The sequence below is a fragment of the Leptinotarsa decemlineata genome, unplaced genomic scaffold (assembly GCF_025532065.1).
Source record: "Leptinotarsa decemlineata unplaced genomic scaffold, Ldec_3_MD MMD2_tig00004307_RagTag_RagTag, whole genome shotgun sequence".
NCBI classification, from domain to species: domain Eukaryota; kingdom Metazoa; phylum Arthropoda; class Insecta; order Coleoptera; family Chrysomelidae; genus Leptinotarsa; species Leptinotarsa decemlineata.
The window spans coordinates 11,553,124-11,575,278 of NW_027412606.1; the positions used below are offsets into that span (position 1 = coordinate 11,553,124).

Below are 22,155 nucleotides of genomic sequence, written 5' to 3' on the forward strand. Positions count from 1 at the left end.
TTGGTGATTGAAACACGTGTCGAGGTGTTAAAAATAACGGTTTTTTGTTGGGATTGACCTCCAGTAATATTCATTACTACACCAAAGGTTCCAAACAGTGCATCACAATCCGATATACCAGTTTCTTCTAGTAACGTGAAAAGTATTATGCAACTTTTAGCGTAAAAGACACTCCAAAATCCGGTCACCCGTCTGTTGAAATCAAGGAGCCTCAAATTCAAGTTTTAGGTGATATTGTTGTTCAACCCAAGCAAGCAGTGCGCACAATAGCTGCTGCTGTATATACATGACATTTCGAGAAAACAAAAATTTGGTCCTTTTGAAATCCATCAAAGATTACAGTTTTTTGAAACCGTCACACAACCCAACCATCTCGATCGGTTATGTTTCAGTGATGGAGCATTTTTTTTTAATAATTGGTTTCTGCCGATACTGTAATGATAATAATCTTCGATAGATTGAAAAAGCCCACTCACAGAATCCTAAGAAATTGAACGTATGGTCGGAATTATGGATAATACGATAATTGATTCTTTTTTATTGACGGAAATCTTACAGACACGTATATTTGCAACTTCTAGAAGAAGCCATCACACCTGGAATTCTAGCTGCTATTGGAAAATGCTTTTGACTACAATCCAATTTTTTAGCAGGATGAGGTATGATCTGTGAGAGAATACCTAGATGAGGAATTTACTGGTCGTTGGATCGGGCGTTGAGTCATATTAAAAAGCCACCAAGATCTTTTGATCTCGCTGTCCTGACTTGTGGGAATATGTAAAGGAGCAGGTATTTCTGACAAAACCAGAAAACTTATAAGAACTACGACCACGTATCACAGATGTGTGCACTACTATAACATCATACATTCTGACGAACGTAAGACGAAATTTGTCAATATTGTTGTCACGAGGTTGGTAATAGTCATTTTCAACATTTTGTAAAATAAAATAGAACTCTTTTTCACGACTGGAGTTTTCATTAATCTTCCTTGTTGTCAGAAACGTGTGACAGATTAGACCTCTAGTTTGTGCAGAAATGTTAGTTTCTTCAAGTTATTCGAAATTATTTAACGATATTGAGTTCCACTTGAGATCTTGAGATGCAGCCTGCAAGGGTGAAGAAGTTGTGAATGCGTAAAGAAGTATATTTCTCTGTATATATGTAATTGTCAAAATTTCGTTTTTCCATCCTCACTAACTTTGGAAATATTGGTCCATACTAAAACTTTTCAGACAATCATTGTATATGAAACAAAAAAATAGAAAAAGTTCAATTTCGGGTTACAAAGAGTGAGTAGATATGTAGATATAAACTCATAAAACTCAAAAACCATGGTGATTTTTTTTTGAAAATCATCAGTCTAATTTTCAGTTGAAAAAATCTAATAATGGTGGTGGTTGATTTTTTCAATATTCTGGAATCATTTGTTTATTATTGTTCGAATTATTCAGTTGTTGAAGAAATGAAAATCTTGTAATAGATCAACTTCTTCTAGAAATAGAAAATGACAGAAGGTAATTGTTTGATAGCATGTACATAGTGGGCCAAATTAGACACTTTCAAAGTGAAACTCCTGTTTTCAAATTTTATGATAAAATTAATGGAGAAAACCGCATATCGATATCTATCATTTTTTCAGAGCAACAGCATGCTTTTCGAAAATGGGTATTTTGTTGTAACTTTTTTTCTATCAAAAATTTCTTATTCTCATTTCAACGAGATACCTTATACATTCCTGCATATCTTAATAGAGCTTGAAATTATCTTTCCAACGTACACTTTGATTAATTAAATAGGCATTGGACGATGTGGCGATAAAACAGAATGCAAATCTTTACTGGTAGGAGTAGCTGTTAAATTTTGATTTAAGCAGTAAAGATGCTCCTCAATTAGTGGTTATTGTTCAATTTTCTAACACATTCGCAATGAAGTATGAGGATTATGAAAAATGAGATATGATAGTCTGTTTCATACAAACCGTGGAAAATGTAGAAGCAGTAAGCAATTTTCATCACGAGATATATTCAGAGAGAAGCCTACTTTTTAGAGACATATTTAGAGACAAGATTGCGACACAACCAAATTGATGTTGGTCAATTTGTTAAAAAAGGCCAAAATTATATAAATCAAATAATATGTTTTAGGAGCCATTGAAAATAATCCCAAAACGTCAATGCGAAAATATATATTGGATCAGAGAAGTCAAGGAAGATTTGGATTTAGTGTGTGGGCAGGTGTTTTCAGGGGTAGAATTATCGACCCGTTCATTTATAATGACAGTCTCACATCTCAAATATATTTAGAAATTTTAAGGCAAAATCTTGAACCTCTTGTTGATGAATTGCCACTAATGGGACTAAGAAAAATATATTATCAACAAGACGGGGCTTCGCCTCACAACACTACAATTGTCACTAATGTTTTTGGCTGGGAATTTTATTAATAATTGGATAGCCAACCAAGAATCCAACCATTGTCCGGCCAGGTCACCGGACCCAACGCCTATTGACTTTCACCTCTAGATAAAGTTGAAACATCAAATTTTTCAATTACCGACCAATTCTAGGTATGAATTGGAAGCGGTAGTATTGCAAAGTTTTGATTGTCTCAACCCTATTGAGACGTTCAGAAAAAGTATCGCCTTGGTGTAGGAGAAACTGGTAGATATTTCAAACACCTTTTCTGAAGAAATATATTTCATTATTTATTCATTATTATTATTATTATTATCGTTGTTGAAGTTTCATTTATTAGAAGTAAATATAATATAAATTATTATCAGTTTTATTGAAACTATGCATTTCAATTACTGCTGTGAAAAGCTTTCTTAACATTTGATAGCAACTACTGAACAATTTTTTTCTGTTTTATCGCAGAATTGTCCAAAGGCTACTTGGTCAAAGTGTGCTTAACAAAGTCTACATGAAAAAACCTGAAAGCCCTGTGTTTCAAAGATGACTCTAGCAAAACATCAAGTGTTCTACATTTTTGGAAAGGTAATTTCATTAGTCTCTATTGAAATATGCAGGAAAATACAGCGTGGGTTGGGCTACCCATCGGGCGCGTCCCTGGTGGCGGTTAGGGGAACTGCCAGGGAACTGGAAGCCCTGCCGGGAAGCCAATGTGGAAGTTAAGGTGTGAGGAATCGTGCCGACAGATGAATAGCCGCAGGGTGATATGCAGTCACGAACGATCCCCTTGGGGAACTGGGCAAAACCTCATTGTAATCAGCCTACCTCTGGTAATGCGGGGCTCTGCCAGAGTTGACCAACTCTCCCCTTGCTACTCGTGGGTACACACACGAATGAAACAACAGAAACAACAAAAACAAAAACCAATTTCGAGGCTGGACAGAAGTGCTCACCTCAATCTAAGGCAATGGCTGGGATGAACAGAAATGTCCACCCCAATCTACCGCTAGGAATGAGGCTGGACATAGCAGATCACCTCCAACAGCAAGGGCACTCCCTGCAGCAGCTGTCCTTGCAAGAAAGCTCCCTCACTTGTGCACCTCCACGAAGGAAATCCCAAAAAGGTTGAAGAAGCCGCGCAACGACACTAATATCGCTGCACCTTCCAAAAACTTCGCGGAGGCCACCGTGAGGCACCTCAAAATTGCCAAAGAGAATGTGTGTTCGGCAAGTCTTGGCCTACACCTGCCGATATAAAGGAGATGTCTCCCAGCGACCTGTCCACCTTCCTGGAAAGGACAGGATGGACGATGACCTAGAAGGACAACTCCTTGGGAGGATGTACAACATGTGGCCTAAGTGCTGTGAGTCTACATCTTCCCTTTTACACCTTCCCTACTCTACAGATACCAGGAGATAAAGCGTGCCCCATTTGAAAATCGTTTTCCATCAATAATTATTGATATTTCATATGAAGAAATAAATTTTTTTACATGAAAATGTTTCCATTAAAACAAAAAATTTTTGAAAAGAAAATAGTTACAGCAAATGCACATTTTCGAAAAACATGCTGTAACACAGAAACGATCATACCTAAATATCGATATGCGGTTTTCACCATTAAGTTTGTCTTTAAATTTGACTCTCAGACACAGCCATCAGTTTTCATATATCTAGTTTGAAAACAGGAGTTTCCCTTTAAAAGTATCCAATTTGGCCCACTCTGTACATGGGCTGTGGAATTTCAAAATCTAAAATATATTGTATATGACATACAATGTTATTCATTACTTTGAAGCTATCTAACTATTTTCTGAATTGAAATTTAATCGTTTTTTGTGTTAAACGAAGATGAATCTGTCATAATCTAAACAAAATTCATTTGTCAGAATTCAGAATATGTGTGTAATACTTACGAGACTTCCTTTCAATATGTCGGGTTCTTTTCCGTTCCCTTGGAGTGTTTCTAGTTGATGAAACTTTTGTAGCAGACTTGACTAAACTTTCAAGAATTTCATCGTCATCATCCGTAAAGTTACCATTAGTGGTGCGCTTAAATGAATTGTTTCCATCCCTACGTGTTCTTCTCCAAGGTAAAGTTCCCTGTAAACTCTCCACATCGGATAAATCGCTACCCAATAGTGTCCGTAACTCTGCATCTGCTCTATCTTCTTTACTTTTGAACTTTCCGACCTAGAAAGTATGAGTTCTAAAAATGCGATAATGAAGAAGTTTTCAATTTTCTCATAAATTATTTCTAAAAATTCAAGGAATATGAAACAAAAATGTGGAAGAATGATAAAAATATTAGTTGAAAAACTTATCGGAGTCCAAAGCTACACTTTGATTGATGTACCCGTTTCCACGTGGTAAGATATCATCATTAAAAATGAGAAAACAAAACTTTTTATGTTCATTTCCCACTTTTATTTATAAGTAATATTGCTGCAGTTTCGTTCTATATAGGGATATTTTCAAACAATTATATTAAACTGAAAATAAATCAGAATGTTAGCCCTTACCTATATATCTACTGTATATAGGTGATAAGTCCTTAAGTTAATTGAAATTTGTTTACCTGTGACAATGTGGATACACTAATTTGAAGACTGGGAGTAAACTAGATCGATTTGATCATTTAGCAGATTACATCCGAAATGCTCACGCTTATGAATTTCCAAGGATTCTAACCTGTGATTGCATAGTGCAAAATTTCCGTATCGTAATGGTTTGAAAACGTCAAATCATTTTTACTTAGTCTGAAGGACCTTTCATGTTCTCCATACCGTTTTGAGAAATTTAGACCACCTTGTCCCACATAAACACTATCACACTCCGGACACTTGAGCTTATAAAATCCAGATTTCTCCATCTTGTCCACTTTCAGCGCAGACACAATCCAGAAGTTAGTCAGAAAACAATGCCTCAAATTTACTTACAAATTAATGTACCCCCAGATCAAACAAACAGGAATCAATAAACTTGTGACTCTAACATATTTTACAGTAACAGTTGAGGATTTTTACAGAAATTGCATTCAGATCACATGCCAGGCTAGATGAAGTGGACAAGATGGAGAATTCTAAGCTCAAGTGTTCGGAGTGTAATTTATTTTTATTTATTTATACACTGTTCTACAGGTTACACCCAACTACAGAACAGAGATATAAGTCAAATCACAATACAATACAATTACAATAAGTTGTAAGATAAAAACAATACATATAGAATTAGCTGAAGTAAAATCAGAGATGGAACAGTAAAAATGTCGAGCTGACAACTTGCAGAATTGCATTTGACACACATGTTTTATGAAGACGTGAACGTTTAGGAATATTTGAAGGTGGTGTTGGCAGAAAAAAAGATCAACCACTCTAGACGTTGGTCTAGGTACATTGAAATTCAGTTTTTGCAGAATATGTCGGTCAATAATTATCAATCAGTTTAAAAAGAAAAATTGTGGAGTGACAATCACGACGACAACTCAAGCTATTCATAGCATGTCTAGCTAATAATGTATCATGGGGAAATCCAATTGGTCGATAGATATTGTCTGATCTATAAGAGGGAACTTTCAGGAAACGACGTTATACTGATTCAACTTTCTCTGTATACAACTGATGAGATGGATTCCAGATTATGGATGCATATTTTCGTTTTGAACTGACGAAAGCATAGTATAGGTTTTTGATGTAGATAGATCCGCGAAATCTCTGGAGATTCGTGCAATAAATCTATACATTCTGTTTGCAGCGGACAGAATGGCTTCAATATGTGGTACGAAGGAAAGTTTTGTGTCGAAGGTAATACCTAGATCGATGAATGTGAGAGGCCGTTGAAGTGGAATATCGTTTATTAAATATTGTTATGAAAATGGACGATTTTTTAGTATGTATGTTGTTACATTACATTACATATATTCCGAAAACACTATTGCTCAACACGTTTCAGATTGACAGAGAGTTGAAGACAGTCCTAGATGCCATTGATGCCAATATAATTTCAGGTCATCCGCGTATATCAAACTATGTCGTTTATGAAGACGTTAAAGAGAAGTGGACCTAGGTTGCTTCCTTGTGGAACACCCGAGGTAGCTGCAGAGTGTTTATGTGGGACAATGTGGTCGACATTTCCTAAAACGGTATGCTGAACATGAAAAGTCCTTCAGGCTAGGTAAAAATGATTCGACGTTTTCAAACTATTCCTTGGAATGCAACCACGATTTTCCGAATCTAAACGATACGGAAATGTTGCACTATGCAACGAAGGATTACAAACTCAATTATTTGAAAACCTTGGAAATCCATAAGCATAAACATTGCGGATATAATCCGCTAAATGGTCAAATCGATCTAGCTTACTCGTCAGTATTTAAATTAGCGTATCCACATTGTCACAGGTAAACAAATTTCAGGTACTCAATTAAGTTAAGTATCTCTATTATTACCTACAGTGGATATATATAAGGGCTAACATGATTTTGAGATTCATTTCCAGCTTAATGTAGTTATTTGAAAATGTCCTTATAGGACAAAACCGCAGTAACATTATTTACAAATAAAAATAATAAAAAAAATTTAAAGTTTTCTTTATCATTTTAAACAGTTTTTTTAATCACTTTTCGAAAACAAATTCGTTTTCTACGGCGCGGCGCACCAGCGTATGACGTCATTGGACCCGGACTACGCGGCTGAACGAGTTGTTTTACTAACGAACAATTTTCAGAAACATGTTTGCATTAAAACAAAAACATTGTTGTCAAAGTTGTGATTCTACATATTGAGAATGGTGACTGTTCCTCAATTTGGGTTATTACAGCAAATGCAAGTTTGAACAAAATAAAGTTGAGTTTAACTCATGAGTTTTTCAAATTCACTTCGAAAAGTATTCAAATTGATGTTTCAAATGTTGTGTTTTAATTTTCAAAGGGATTTGTTTCTAATTCACATATTGGCAACAGCGCCTATATCAAGTTCAAAAAATTTATACGTACCTAGATATCCTACTTTAAAAAAGGAAAATTATCTTTATAGATCAATAATTAAGACAAAATATAAATTATAGTTCAATACCACCTCCACATGCCACATAAACAACAGTTGTTTTGTTATTTATTTATATAGAGGAAGATAGGCTAGGTGCACAAAATGTTATGTCACAGAATGTCTAGGAACTCGGAACATAAGTAAACAGAACAGCACGCCTCTAAAATATGTCATTTTTGTTTGTCTCATACAGGTAACAGATTCATTGTCCTTTATTAGCTATAACCGATGTTGCCAAATGGTGAAATATAAACGAATCCCTTCAAATATTGAATGCATTATTTCATTCCTCTTTTTTAAGTATTTAAATAATTTTTTAAAGAAAAAGGTTGGAATGATAAGTTTAAAATGCGTCTTTTATGAAAACTACTTGATTTTCGCCACGAGCAACATTCCCCATTCTACATATTCTGAGAATTTAGTGCCTACTATTTTGGATTTATAGTACCTATACCTATCTATAAATTCATTGGAGTGCCATGAGTTGTTCCCTAATTGCTCCGATTGTGTCGTATATTGTTTACTACTACTTTATTAAAGATTTTTTCGTGTACCAAGATACATAAATAAAACGAAGAAATGGTGCAATTGAATGGAAACTGATCTACTTGGTCCAAAAAGCACTAAAAATGTGTGTGATTAGAGTAGGTATCAATAGTATCTGCCTATATTTGAATGATATATTGAGATGTAGGAAGGTTTATAACAACTTATTGAGAAAAACTTATATATCTCGATCTACCTAGTTGAATATAGACTAGTTAGTTCAACAATAAAGTTGAAGGCCAATATTTTTGACTGTCAAATAAGCGGTGAAACCAAAAAAAGAAGAAGGAGTATATGAACAAAGACGTCACCTTGAATTTTATTTCAACAAAAGTACCGTCGATCTCAACTCAATAATGCCCGTATCAATCTTTTGATATTGAGTGAGACAAAATTGAGTTACTCAAAACAGAGGGTCCCCAAACAGAGGGAACGCTCTCAGAGACCATTACTTTCACAGTATCAGTACCAGATAATCAAGCAAATTGAAAGAGAAATAAAAGAGTTCCAGTTAAATCTAAAACGAACACTTTTTTCAATCACCAGAAATGCAATACTCTTATCGATGCACGAGTCAATAATCCATTTTTCAGCCATTTGTTGATGGATATCAAAAATTGTTTCGCAGATTTCTCAGCTTTCATTGAAATAAATATGGTAATAACAATAATATCATGAAATGTGTTTATTGAAAAAAGTTAGGTACTGTTTTTGTTGGTAAGCTGTCATGTCCCATATTACATTTCATTTAATATTGGAAATTGAATAATCTCAATATATGATATGAACCATTACTTCTGCAACTATATTACAAAGAACGATTAATAGTTGTTCTATTTTTTTGAAAAACTCACATCAGTTATCATCTTTCCTCTGGTCTTATTCCTCTCCCTATGATTTGCTTTCTTTTCCAGCTGTTGCAAGACCCTTTCCCTGGTTGTTCTATATTCTAGAGCGAACTCTGATACTATCCTACAGAATTCATTGGGTTTTGTTTCGAATATCTGGTGTAGAGGAATTCCTAACCACAGTAAAAACTTGTGAAATCTAAAATGAAACGGTATAATGAGAAAATAACTAAAAATATGTTTTGGAAGTATATACATGCACAAGGATATTCGATAAATAGAAAAATATTGAATCTAACCTATGAATGAATTATTTTCAAAAATATTCTTTATGCAAAGTCAACATGAAATTCGAGCCTTTTTCATTACCATCGCATCAATATTACCTATTCATAATTCTCCTATGGATTATTTCCAAGAGTATGATTCTTTCCGCGCAGTCAGCAAGAAAATCGGACATTTTAATTTTCATGGTTGTTGATCCGTCATGCTTAGCTATTAGCTTCAGATGATCCCAAGACGATTTGCAGTCCGATTTCAGCCTTTGAACATTTAGAGTTAATTCATCAAAGTCTACTTTGGAAGCTCTTGTGATTGCACCCACCTAGAAATAAGAAAAGATATTTTGTATTCATGTTTTGAGCCAACTCTATTAACAAGAAGTGTAACTGATTAGGTAGCTTTGTGTTCTGGGTAGGAAACCGACTGTGGAGAGGGACGCAAATTGTTCAGCTGATAGATTTGCTTTTTCTATGGATGTTGTTGTAATTGAACCATCCGCTTGTGTTAGTGGTGGAATTGTGGGTTTTGTTAAGTCGGATCCTAGATCCTTCTGGTCGGTAGCTTTAGCTACCGACCAGAAGGATCTAGACCCATTGGGATTGGAAAGCAGTTTATACCTAATTCTCTGATTGTGAAGTTCTTTCCCATCATTTATTTTTAGTTTGCAGCTGTTGCTGAGTGTCCTTTGTTGCTATTAGTACATCTCTATCACCCAAAAAAGGATAAAAACACTTCGCATACTCTATCCAGTTAACTTTATCAAAATTGTTATACTGACTACTGAAGTCATTGGTATGATGCCTACCTAACTATCGAACCTCAAGATGATACCTGCTGCCACACTACGGCAGAACTCTTGACCGATCAAATGCAGAAGGCTCATATTTTTGGCTCATTGCGTTTTCTCAAGGCACTTTTTTTGGACCAATGAGCATTTACCTTCTAACAGAGAGTGTTTACTGCTCATTTGACAGCCTTCCAAATGAGAATCATATTTCAGTTTCGAAAAATTATCTGCTCAAAACCGGTGACATTACCTCGAGCATATATTGAAAATTTACATTTACACATACAATATAAATAATTGAATAGAACTAGCCGTTACTTGATGAAAATCTATATTAAAAAACTAATCAATACAGTTCATTGTATGATTTTCACTATAAGGGTTTTACAAAAACCGCGACACGTGTTTCGCTATACAATAGCTTGTTCAATCATAACTGAATCTGAAAACTATATTTGTGTTCCTTTATGCGAGTTGTTCCAGTTTGACCTATATATAAAACATCGGACATGTATAAATTATCGTGTGGGTCATGTCCGATGACATTGGGAGAACGTTCAAAACCCGCATGAAGGAACACAAATATAGTTTTCAGGATGGAAAGATAAATTCCACATATTCCAGTCATTTAATCTCAGAGGGACATGAGTTCAACCATGAAGAAAGGTTTGAAACTTAACCTGTTGGAGAGTATGGAAATAAACAAATTCAAAGACTCTCAACATCTCATGAACGATAAAACTGAATTGAATAATTCGCCATTATTGAATTTGTTCATTCCCAGGTAAAAATAGTTAGGTATATTTACAGGTAGACTTTTGAAAAATGTATTGACACCTGACTTTTTCAGGTAAATTTTTTCAGGTAGATTTATTATTTAGGTAGACGAATAGGTACTAGGTTATAGTATATAATGGTGTAATTTAGAAGTTATACTTGAAGAAGCTATTGTATAGCGAAACACGTGTCGCGCTTTTTGTAAAACCCTTATAGTGAAAATCATATAATGAATTGTATTGATTAGTTTTTTACAATATAAATAGTCCAACTCCAGGATCAAGTCCGAAGTATACTGTTTGGGATAAAATGAAGTCATTCACAAAAAAATACGTCTTGATAGTATAATATATTTATTTAAAACGCTTCATCATTCCACCTTACAAAATACTAGTATTACTTCAAATCTCTAACTTGATTTATCTGTTTCCTCACAATGACTGTTCTATATCAGAAAATATCTTATATTTTCAGGTAATTTTCTTCTATTCCCATTTTTATATTTCGAAGGAGAAACAAACACTTCATTGTGAATATTTCACTGGATCAGCGAAAATCGGCCAATACCATCACATATAGCAAATTCGAACAAAACATGTTTTTTATTTAACTGGTAATTGTTTAAAATTCAAAAGTCGCCGCTAAAACTTTTCTATCGATTGAACAATTTCTTTTTTCATTCAGTTTGATTACAGTCGTTTTACACCAGGTTTATATGTATACCACTCTGGGAGAAGGCATCTACTGTATCTACTGATGCATTAAGATTCATCTTCAACAAGTATGTACTTTCACATTTGAATGGTATGATCACAAATAAAAAATAACTTTTTCTGATTTCTTGTTTGAAATCATCACAGTGCAGCTAAGTTGGGTAGAAGCTGGTTACACTACAAAACTTCATATATGCACGGATCTCACATGTGATGGTTTATCTGGAGCCGAAAGCACATTTGTGGTTTCAGTTAGAAGACCTACAATTACTAGGAATTATCTAACATGTCTAAGTAGGCAACTACTTATGTGTCTACCGGCTCTAGAATATAAATACTGAAAGATTCAAGAGGAGAGCTCGCAGACATACTACTCAAATAGGAAGACAAACCGCGTATACGTGTTTCAGGCTGTTGGTCGAGTGCAGAAACAGGCAACACCTACAATAGACAACATATGCTCGGAATTATTAACAAGAGCCAACCACACATTTGTGGTTTCAGTTAGAAGACCTAAGATTACTAGGAGTCTACAACGTGTCCACGTAGGCAGCCGCTAGCTACCTACGCAATTTTCGGTTCCAGAATATTAATACTTGAAGATGTTGAAGAGTGCGTTTGATGGGGCAAACAGCCAGAAACAAGTATTTGCGATTTTTCTTCCTTTTTGAGTGTTAACCTCGCGATTCTTTCGCAGGCATAACACTCACGAAGTATAGTTGTCTACGTGGACATGTCAAATGATTCCTAGCAAATGTAGGTCTTTTAACTGAAACTACAAATATGCAGTTGGCTCCTATTGTAACTCCGTGGATATGTGATGTTTTTCAATGTAGGTAACCAGGTGTTGTCGAAATTTGCACTTGGCTGCACCGCGCTGATGAGGCCATGTTCGCGATACTTTCCTTTTTCATTTAGACCAAACATACTCTTCAACATTTTTGTGCATAATAATATAATTCATATGGAAATGTGAAATCGGTTGGAATTTTGTACACAATTGTCATTGGGTAACGGAAATGTTACGATTTTTCGACTGGATCGTCCACAAGACGTTTTGCAAAAGTTACTAAAACAAACAAGTATTTCATTTAATGATAATCATATTGAAGAAATGAAAGTCTTCAATTCAAATTGAGTATTAGAAGTCTAGTACCACGGAAAATCTAACACAACTCAGGTACAATATATATAATTGCAACACACTATGTCTGGCAGGTTGGCTGTCCTTGTTCATCTTCCACTGCCTGAACCACTGTGAGTGCTGTTTTTGGCGAGTGCATTAGCTTAGTGGGAGTTGAGCAAACCGGCCATTGGATGCCTGCTTCCACGTAGCCCCGTTGAATACGGGAATGACAAAATCACTTGGGGTTCTGTTATTCCCTAACCGAATGGCATCCCAACGATGTTTTAATCCTAAGGTGTGTGTATCCGTGACGAGAGGATGAATGACACTGAGTCTATCAGCTGTCTCTACGGAACTTTCGAGATACCGGGCGCCCTCTCGTCGTAGCATCGCCTTGTCACGGTAATACGGGGCTCTGCCGTGATTGACCTTTTTCTCCTAGCTACTCGTGGAACTTTTATGGACAGAGTGAATTTAAAAATTATTTCTGATGCTGAGTTTACAAAGGAAATGGATGTCGAGCTTATAACACCAACTGACCTTCCTGTAAATTTAGATCAGGAGCGAGTCTACAGAGGAGATGGATGTTTTGCTTATGACTCCAACTGACCTCCCTGTAAATTGAGATCAGGAGCGAGAGCTTCTCTACTCCCAATAAATGAACCTTAAAAAAAGGTTTGGTGGTGCAGCCAGAAAACGACTGAGTCGTCTCCTCAAGAGCGGGATACCTTATGAAACCGTCTTGCACCAAATTCTTGAGCGGCGAACGCAGAATCTGTCTCAGGTGGAGGAACAAACCCCCCATGAGCAGGTTAGCAAATGTTTGCAGAACAAACCCCCCATGAGCAGGTTAGCAAATGTTTGCACTCAAGTGATGATTCACCAAAACCAGAGGCGAAAAAGCCCTGCACGGTTAAATAAAAGGCATCGTTAGGTGTAGCTGACGTGTAAAAACCCTCATATGGGAAGGTTGTCGCGTGTATCAAGGTGGGAATCTTACACCTTGACTATCCAACTACCTCATTAACGATGGAACAGCAGAGCATATACTTTGTGCCTGCCCCGCTGGGGACCGAATCAGGTTTTTAGAGTTCGGCAGAGCCGTACTCTTACCATCGGACCTGAAATACTCACCACACTCACCATACAAACTAATCGGCTTAGTAAAGAAGCTGTGTTTATTTCGTCGAGTGTGAATATGTATGAGCCACAATAAACCCTTGCGAGTTGCGGTGGTGGGTAGAAAAGACCCACTCACTTTGGACCTAACACAACCTCACCTAACAACTAAAACAACATACACTAAAACGAAAGAAATAAGGAACCAGCTTATTCATCTTCATATTAGTTGAGAGAAACTGTTCAGGAATCATCAGACATTGAAAACAATATTCTGAAACAAATGAATATATAATCTTTCGTTTCTCGTTAGCATATTATGGAGTACGATTGTCATCGGGTGGAAATGATATCGCTTTCCCCGGTGACAACCAACAACAACCGACCTGCCATAACTTATTTTATCCATTTCCTGGTATGAGGTTCTTCTAAAAGTTTTGTTCGTTTTTATGAGTTTGTTTTAAACTATAATATTTCAGTGAATACTTATTCAATTCAATCGAAGTAAGCTCTATTTCAATCAGTGTACTGTCGATTAATTCCACAAGTCGATTAATTCCGTCAGCATACAAATTGGGTGTTCGAGATTCAATGGCCCGGTTACAGAAAGCTACAGTGATTCATACCAGCTGAACGTCCCCTGTTATCGAAGAGTATCTCCTTTTCATTACACGTGATGATCCGATCCAAAAAAGATCATTTTGGTTGCGCAAAAGCAAAGAAGAACAAACCTCGAAACGTGACAATTTCTGTCGATTGTTCAAATCGTGGGGCTCGCACTTTTCGAACTTTTTTACCATTTCGATATGTTTTAAACCATGGGAGCTGGCGCCCAGTTCTTCCGGCATCCTACGCACCGTTCGTGATGGCTCGTCTCCACCAGGCTCCTCCACAGGTTAAGCATGCATTTCTTCATCGGGCGCACTAATCGTTATGGATGATTTTGATCACTTCAGCAGGTGGAAATCGGTAAATTATATTATTTTCATGATTATTACTTCATTTTCTTTGAAACCGAAGAAATCAAACACGCTCGAGAATGCCAAGACAACGTTTCTTTTGAAATTTTGTGATTTCCCTATGTCACGCTCAAATCGTCAGATTTTGATAAATTTACTCTTTTTACCTCGAAATTAGGCAACAATACGTTAATCTGACGCATTCAAATATTTCTGATGTGCGTTTTTCTTATAAATCTTGCCCGGCTCTTAATTGAAGGTTCATATAAGGCGGACGGTTTCAACAGGATGCACGGTATCCCCTCCTATGTTTATCTTTCGCGCTCGAGTAAATCCCAGATTCCTTTTTGAGCTCCCCTACTATAACTTAATAGTGGAATTCAAATGATCATTGACTTAGTTTCAGTCAAGACTGAACCCGATCTGCTCATCTACAATTCACAATTTTTCAGTTCACCTCTGAATGTTTTGAGAATTATCGAATGTTATGAAAATTCTCCAAGTTTGTACACAGCTTGCACAGAAAATAGCATATATACACTTTCAAAGTAATGCATGAAGATCCCGAACGAATTTCATTAAAGAATTTACAAACATCTGCATTAATCATAGTCACTATCTCGTTGATGACCCACTTGCACAGGTTTCCTGAATACTTCTGGAAGGAGTCAAGAAGTTAGCAATGAAAAGTTTTGAACAAGTTAGCAATAAAAAGTTTTGAACGAATGGTATTGCCAACTTCACAACTTTAAGCCACTATGTATGATAATGTTTCTGTTAAAGGATACAGTTTTTCAAAAATTTCCATAATTTGGTGAGCCCAATATGCAGTAATATTTATAGTTTGCACCTTTAGGGTAACTTATTATTTTTAAGATTATGTTTATCAACATCTAATGCAAAAGTGTTCATACTTACTTCTGAATAAAGATCAGTAGCGTTAGGAAACTTTTCCATCACAATATGGCAAAGATGATGTAGCAAAGAGTGCTTGTGAACAGTATCTTTAACTTCAGGTACTTTGGCAAGATAATCAATTTGGAACCCTTTGACCTCATTACCATTGAGAAAATTCCCAACAGAGAGAAGAGTGCTCAAAATCCCTCGAAATGTGTAATTTCCACGAAGTACCTCCATCCCTTGTTTGAGATCCATCAGGGGCTCAGCAATTTCCCTCTCAGAATTTTCAAAATCTAATTTGAAAGCCCAGAGTTTCAACCTGGCTGGAAGTTCTGATATTGAAGCTAATGTGAGAAGAAATTGTTCAGCACTGCCTAGTGGTAAGTCTGGATTAGCTGCTTGTGCATCTTGAATTTTGGTTCTTTCCTCTTCTGTGGGCAACATGGTAAGAAGCTTATCGATACCTTCTCTGTTCATGATGGTGGCGTCCATTTTTAATATTGCTGTTTTTATTGACCTTGAAGGAGGCAATTTTGTCATACCTATATTTATGGCGTTTGATCGTTTTGGATCCAACACAATTATTTCCTTGTTTTTATTCATTTCTTGTTGCTTCTGAAATCACAGTAAGTAATGAATAGAAGTGGACTAGTCGAATTGAAAAAAATATGAGAAAAAGTAGGTGTTTGGTCGTAGATGAGATGGCTCATGGCTTTAAATCCATTATCTTTAAATTGATTTGATCGATACTATTCTGCTATGTATACAGGGTGTATACATAGTCCCTGGACTTCCTCTTTTCCTCTCGGGAATGTATAGATGGGGTCAAAATATCACCAGTACTTCATATAACTTTTTTTCCTAAAAGTCTTCGTAACCAAGTTACGGGCCCTCGAAGTTACAAAATGAAAAATGTTTTTCTTTGATAACTTTTCAAGTGAATATTCAAAATCATCCAAATTTTGGTAATTGACTAAACAAATGAATTCCGTCGATGAGCTTTCATGCAGGAGTCAGTTGTTTTGCTACAAAGTCAGGAACGGACTACCCCCGATGGTCCATACCCCAAAACTTTGAAATGACAGATATTTTTCAATATTTTTCAACAAAATAAGGTTACTTGGACAGTTTTATGAATAAAAGTACTCGTGTGGAAAGTCGATCGGAGCAACGAGTCTTGATAAAAATGTAGTTCTACTCGACGACATCAAACCCGCTCGTCCACCATTATTTGAAATGAATAATTATCAAAGCAGAAATAATAATGATAACGTTAATTCAACAACATTTATAACAGGAATAATACAAAGTATGCTAAAATGAAGTCGTAAACAAAAAGTACAGTACCTATATGGAAGTTTAAGTCACAATTGTGATAGCAGAAATTTTTTCAAAAGAAATATCAAGTTCTGTAGATTCGTGGTGTTTTTAAACTAACAAGCTACGCTACTATGAAATATCGAATTCATTCCATATTTTGTATGTACATAATACGTGTGGAATAATCACGTTTCGTGTTGATCAGTTATCTGAATCTCATGAAACTCAACATTCGAATGTTTCAAATTCTTCTTCACAGCTAAACTGTTGAGGAGTTTCACTGATAATTATAATTTTATGGGAGAAATTCTTTAACACGAATCTAAATTTAGCTGAAAAAACGCACATCAAAAAAAATATTTACTTTAGTAATAAAAAGCAAACGAATGAACTACAAAAACGGCTGCACATGATCAGGTGAAAAATATCCAGGGAATAATTATGTTCCATTTCTTTCACAGATGTTGACAAAAAAACCTTTTAGAAAGTTTTGATAAAAAATGAGAAACTGGAATGCGATTTTGTTTTGTTGAGTGGTGCGTTGTCTTATGACTATCATTGTATTGTCAATATTCTATAGGATATTTTGAATTTTTTTGATATGGCCGAACCGTTTACATTCAATGAATATGCAGATATGCATGTATGTTATGGACGAGCATTTTGTAATGCTGCAGAAGCTCGTCGTCTGTATTCCGAGCATTTTCCCAATCGAACGGTACCGTCAAGAGAAACATTCGAGCGTGTCGATCGCAGCTTGAGGGAGACAGGAATGTAATAATTGATAATTAATTTGAGCACGCTGTTTTATTTCGATATTATTGTAGGTACAGTTTTGCCAAAACGAGGTGGTGAGGGCGCTCCTAGGACTGTACGTACCGTTGTATTGGAGGAAAATATTTTGGAAGCCGTCGCTGATGATCCTTCAATGAGCATCAGAAATCTATCAGAACAGTTCCATACATCCAAGTCCACTATTCATAGAATAATTAGGGAACAACTGCTCCACCCATTTCACATCCAGAAGGTACATGCCATGACACCTCAAGATTTTCCACCACGACTGGAATATGCCAATTGGTTCATGGATAGGCAAAGAGAGGATATGACTTTTATTAATCGAGTTTTATTCACTGATGAAGCAGGTTTCAGTAGAGATGGAGTTATCAACTCTCATAATCTCCATATATGGGCCGAAGAAAATCCCCATGGGATATTGCAAACCAAACACCAACGGAAATTCAACGTGAATGTTTGGGCTGGTATCATAGGAAACCATTTTATAGGACCATTCGTTCTACAGGACCGATTGAATGGAAAACGTTATTTGGAGTTCATTCAGAACGATTTGAATGGACTTTTGGAACATGTTCCATTGCAAACCCGAAGAGATATGTGGTTTATGCATGATGGCGCTCCTCCTCATTTTAGTTTGATTGTGCGTGACCATCTGAACCATATTTTCCACAATAGATGGATTGGTAGAGGTGGGCCATATTCATGGCCATCGCGGTCTCCGGATTTAAATCCATTGGATTTCTTTCTGTGGGGGCATATAAAAAGCCTTGTTTACGCTACACCTATTCACACAAGAGATGCATTGTTGAATAGAATAACATTTCATTGTGAAGCCATACGAAACGACCCTGGAATGCTATTTCAAGTACAGAGAGGGTGTCTTCGCAGACTAAGAAAATGTATAGAGAGAGAAGGTGGTCATATCGAGCAGTTTCTGTAGCGGATTTTTCATTTCGGTTTGCTCTTGAGGCCCTTGAGTTTCGTTAGTTAAACGTGTTTGCATTATAAAAATTCGTTATGAACATTTTACCTATCATTTCCATTTTCCTTAAAAACTAATATTTTCGAATAATGGTAGACATCTCAGGATAAATGTTGTTGAATTAACGTTATCATTATTATTTCTGCTTTGATAATTATTCATTTCAAATAATGGTGGACGAGCGGGTTTGATGTCGTCGAGTGAAACTACATTTTTATCAAGACTCCTTGCTCCGATCGACTTTCCACACGAGTACTTTTATTCATAAAATTGTCCAAGTAACCTTAATTTGTTGAAAAATATTGAAAAATATCTGTCATTTCAAAGTTTTGGGGTGTGGACCATCGGGGGTAGTCCGTTCCTGACTTTGTAGCAAAACAACTGACTCCTGCATGAAAGCTCATCGAAGGAATTCATTTGTTCAGTCAATTACCAAAATTTGGATGATTTTGAATATTCACTTGAAAAGTTATCAAAAAAAAACATTTTTCATTTTGTAACTTCGAGGGCCCGTTACTTGGTAACGAAGGATTTTAGGAAAAAAAGTTATATGAAGTACTGGTGATATTTTGACCCCATCTATGCATTCCCGAGAGGAAAAGAGGAAGTCCAGGGACACCCTGTATATAGTGAATATGAATGCCTTGAACACTAGCATCATATAGTCATCTTAATAGTTAATTTTAAAAGTTTGTGCATATTTGACAACCATAATAGATTCACAACTGAAAACAAGTTCAAACAAAAAGTAGGCAATTATTGGAAAGCTCCAAAAAACGACGATGCTTATTAGGATGCTGTTAGGAACCACACATTAAAAGGTAAGACCTCGTTAATCCTTAGCTCGCACAAGTTTCGACTTCTGAGGGTTGTAGTTCGTAGGGGTGCGACAGCTGGTTAACGGAAAAACAGATTTTAAACAGAAACAAATACCCCAAAAAGGTCGATAAAAACTGATTTTCCTCCACAAAAAATGAATTTCGTTGAATATTTAAAGTATAATAATTTTGAAAGAATGTAACATATTTTTCAATTTTATCTATCTGCTTTTCCAGCCATTTCAATATTGTTATCAAATATGCAATTATTTTTTGCGATATTCAAATCTCCAATGTACAAAGTCGCTTATGTACAATAAAAAGAGGGTTGGAGACAATATGGCTACCTGGAAAACACCAGCGTTGATGGTATTCGAGACATATCCATCGACGGCCACTTGCAAGAAACGTTCTGTCAGGAAGCTGAGGAGCCATACACAAAAATGACCCTACAAGCCATAGCATCGAAGTTTGGCCAGCAAAGCCTCATGCCACACACAGTCAAAGGCCTTGGAAATATCAAGCTCTTGTTTCTCGGATTGTGTTATTCCGAATATGGGTGTCATACGATAGAAGGTCGCCCGCTTGTTAAGGAAGCCATATTGATGATCCCTCAAGATGCTAAAGCCTTCCAAATATTTAAGGATGTGGTGGTTTACGTCTTTTTCTATGATTTTTGATACCATTGATAGCAAAGCGTCTATACTATTTGGACTATACTTATTTGGAAGCTTCTTCTTGCCCTTTATGGGAATGGGCTGAATGCGGCAATCTTCCAACAAGAAGGAAAAACTCCTCTCTTGTAAGAGAGTAAGGTTGAAAACTCTGTAAAATACTGGTACGAGTTCTTTGGCGCCCATTTTAAATACGATGACGGACACTTCATCAGGTTCAAACGCCTTGTTGATGAGCTTTTTCAAAATTTGCCTAGTGTGGAAATAGTGGGTGGTGTCTTCCCAGAAAATCGACTGTAGAGTGGGATGCAAATTATTCAGCTAGAATATTTGCTTTTTCTATGGCTGTTGTTGCAATTGAACCACCCGGTTCGTCAACTACCAATAACCTTGGACAATAAGGCACACGTTAGGATGTATTGGTAATTTTTTCTCGGAAACCCATTGTAGAACGAAATCAAATGGAAGGGTAAATAAGAAACAGAGACAAGATAACTCACCTTTGTAATTAGATCTCTGGCCCTAGTTTCGAACAAGTGTTCCAACTTTTGGGTATCCACACTAACTGGATATAACTCATCCCAAATAAAACCGCTTTTCAGCTTCACATGACTCACAGATTCATCTCGAACTTCTTTCCAAAACAACTTCACCGTTTTCTTATTTTTCTTTATGGGAGTTTTTGTTTCTGGCGACCTGTTCAATCTCTGGAAATTGGGGCCTATAACCGCAGGAATTGGTGGAGCTATCCTGTTCACTAAAGGAGGGGGAGGAGGAGCACTTCCCATATCGTCCATCAGAGGAGGAGGTGGAGGTATCCCATTACCAACCCTGATTGGTGCCAAAATATCTACTTCGTCTTCACTAGCCAAATCAGTGAAGTCCATATCACATAAACATAGAGATCGGTTTAAATTTCCGGTGAGTTCTTCCCACCTCAATTCATTTTCAGACTTTTTCGTTTCCACTTTTGGAACATGTTCATTATTTGGTTGCTTGAGTAACTCAGCTTTCGTTTTCGATTTAGCCAGACCTTCTTTTGCTTTCGATATTAGTCCCGACATGTCACCAATTCTGTTCATTTTGTTTTCTTCTGAAGGACTGTGGAGGATGGTCTGATTAGCAAGCTTTTGGGTAAGGTCTTTAACGGTGTTTTCTCTCTTCATTTGGAGCAATAGACTCCGTTCGTTATCGTTCGTACAGTCTGACTCGAGCAGGGTTTCTTGATCATTTATTGTGGAACACATCCATGGTTGGTTCTCCTCTGAATTATTTATTGTCGATGTTATGTCTCTTCCATTTGAGTTGTTTTGAAGTACTCTACTTCTGTTCGGGAACCTCTGATTAGTATCCCCATAGATTCCTGTAAAGAAGAGGTTTAATCAACTTTAACTAACTTGAGAAAACAATTATCGAAAGTTTTGCAGATGTGGATTGAGTATATGGTTTTTATGTTATGGAATTGGCTGATACTTGATGAAAATCCATAACGTATTCAAGTAACACTATATTGTGAGATTTTCACTGGTCGGTTCAGTGAAAATTTCACAAATGAAGTGTTACTTATTTGTATACGGTTTTTATTTCGTGGTTTGCTTTTTTGGGAAAATAAAACTCTTTTTGTTTGATAACATCAACTTTGAAAGAGATGGCGTACATCTTATACACCCTAAAGCAAAGTTCAATTGTGGGACGGCTGAAAGAAGGATGTAACCCTTAATATTTTGTCATGGGCACTGTCCATAAAATGCAAGGAAGCACTATAGACCACGCAGTTGTGCATTTGGGCTTGACATTTTTTGAAGAAGAACAAGCATACGTGGCCCTAAGTCGTGTAAAGTCCTCGAAAGTTTTATGTATTGAGGAATTAAGATTGCAACAAATTGCCGGGAAATAAACCTTGTAATACTGAGGCACTAAATTAACTGAACAGACTGAAAAGAATTGAGAGATAAAATTATAAACTAAAAATTCAAAATTGAAATAAGTGAAAAAAATGTATGTAAAGTAAACGGTTTCATTGAAAAAAATTAATAATAATGATGTA

At 36.2% G+C, this 22,155-nt stretch overlaps 1 protein-coding gene across 3 annotated transcripts in view; it reads right to left on the bottom strand.

Moving 5' to 3' along the window:
- The window catches only part of Fhos (Formin homology 2 domain containing), a 144,867-nt gene that overhangs the window by 5,397 nt on the left and 117,315 nt on the right, over positions 1 to 22,155 (bottom strand). For all 3 annotated transcript variants that reach the window (XM_074178983.1, XM_074178982.1, XM_074178985.1), the window contains 5 exons: positions 20,609 to 21,471; positions 15,535 to 16,131; positions 9,240 to 9,457; positions 8,860 to 9,052; positions 4,331 to 4,607 (listed from right to left, as the gene is read on the bottom strand). In XM_074178983.1, coding sequence (XP_074035084.1) covers positions 4,331 to 4,607; positions 8,860 to 9,052; positions 9,240 to 9,457; positions 15,535 to 16,131; positions 20,609 to 21,471 — 2,148 coding nt within the window. The remainder of the gene's footprint in view (positions 1 to 4,330; positions 4,608 to 8,859; positions 9,053 to 9,239; positions 9,458 to 15,534; positions 16,132 to 20,608; positions 21,472 to 22,155) is intronic.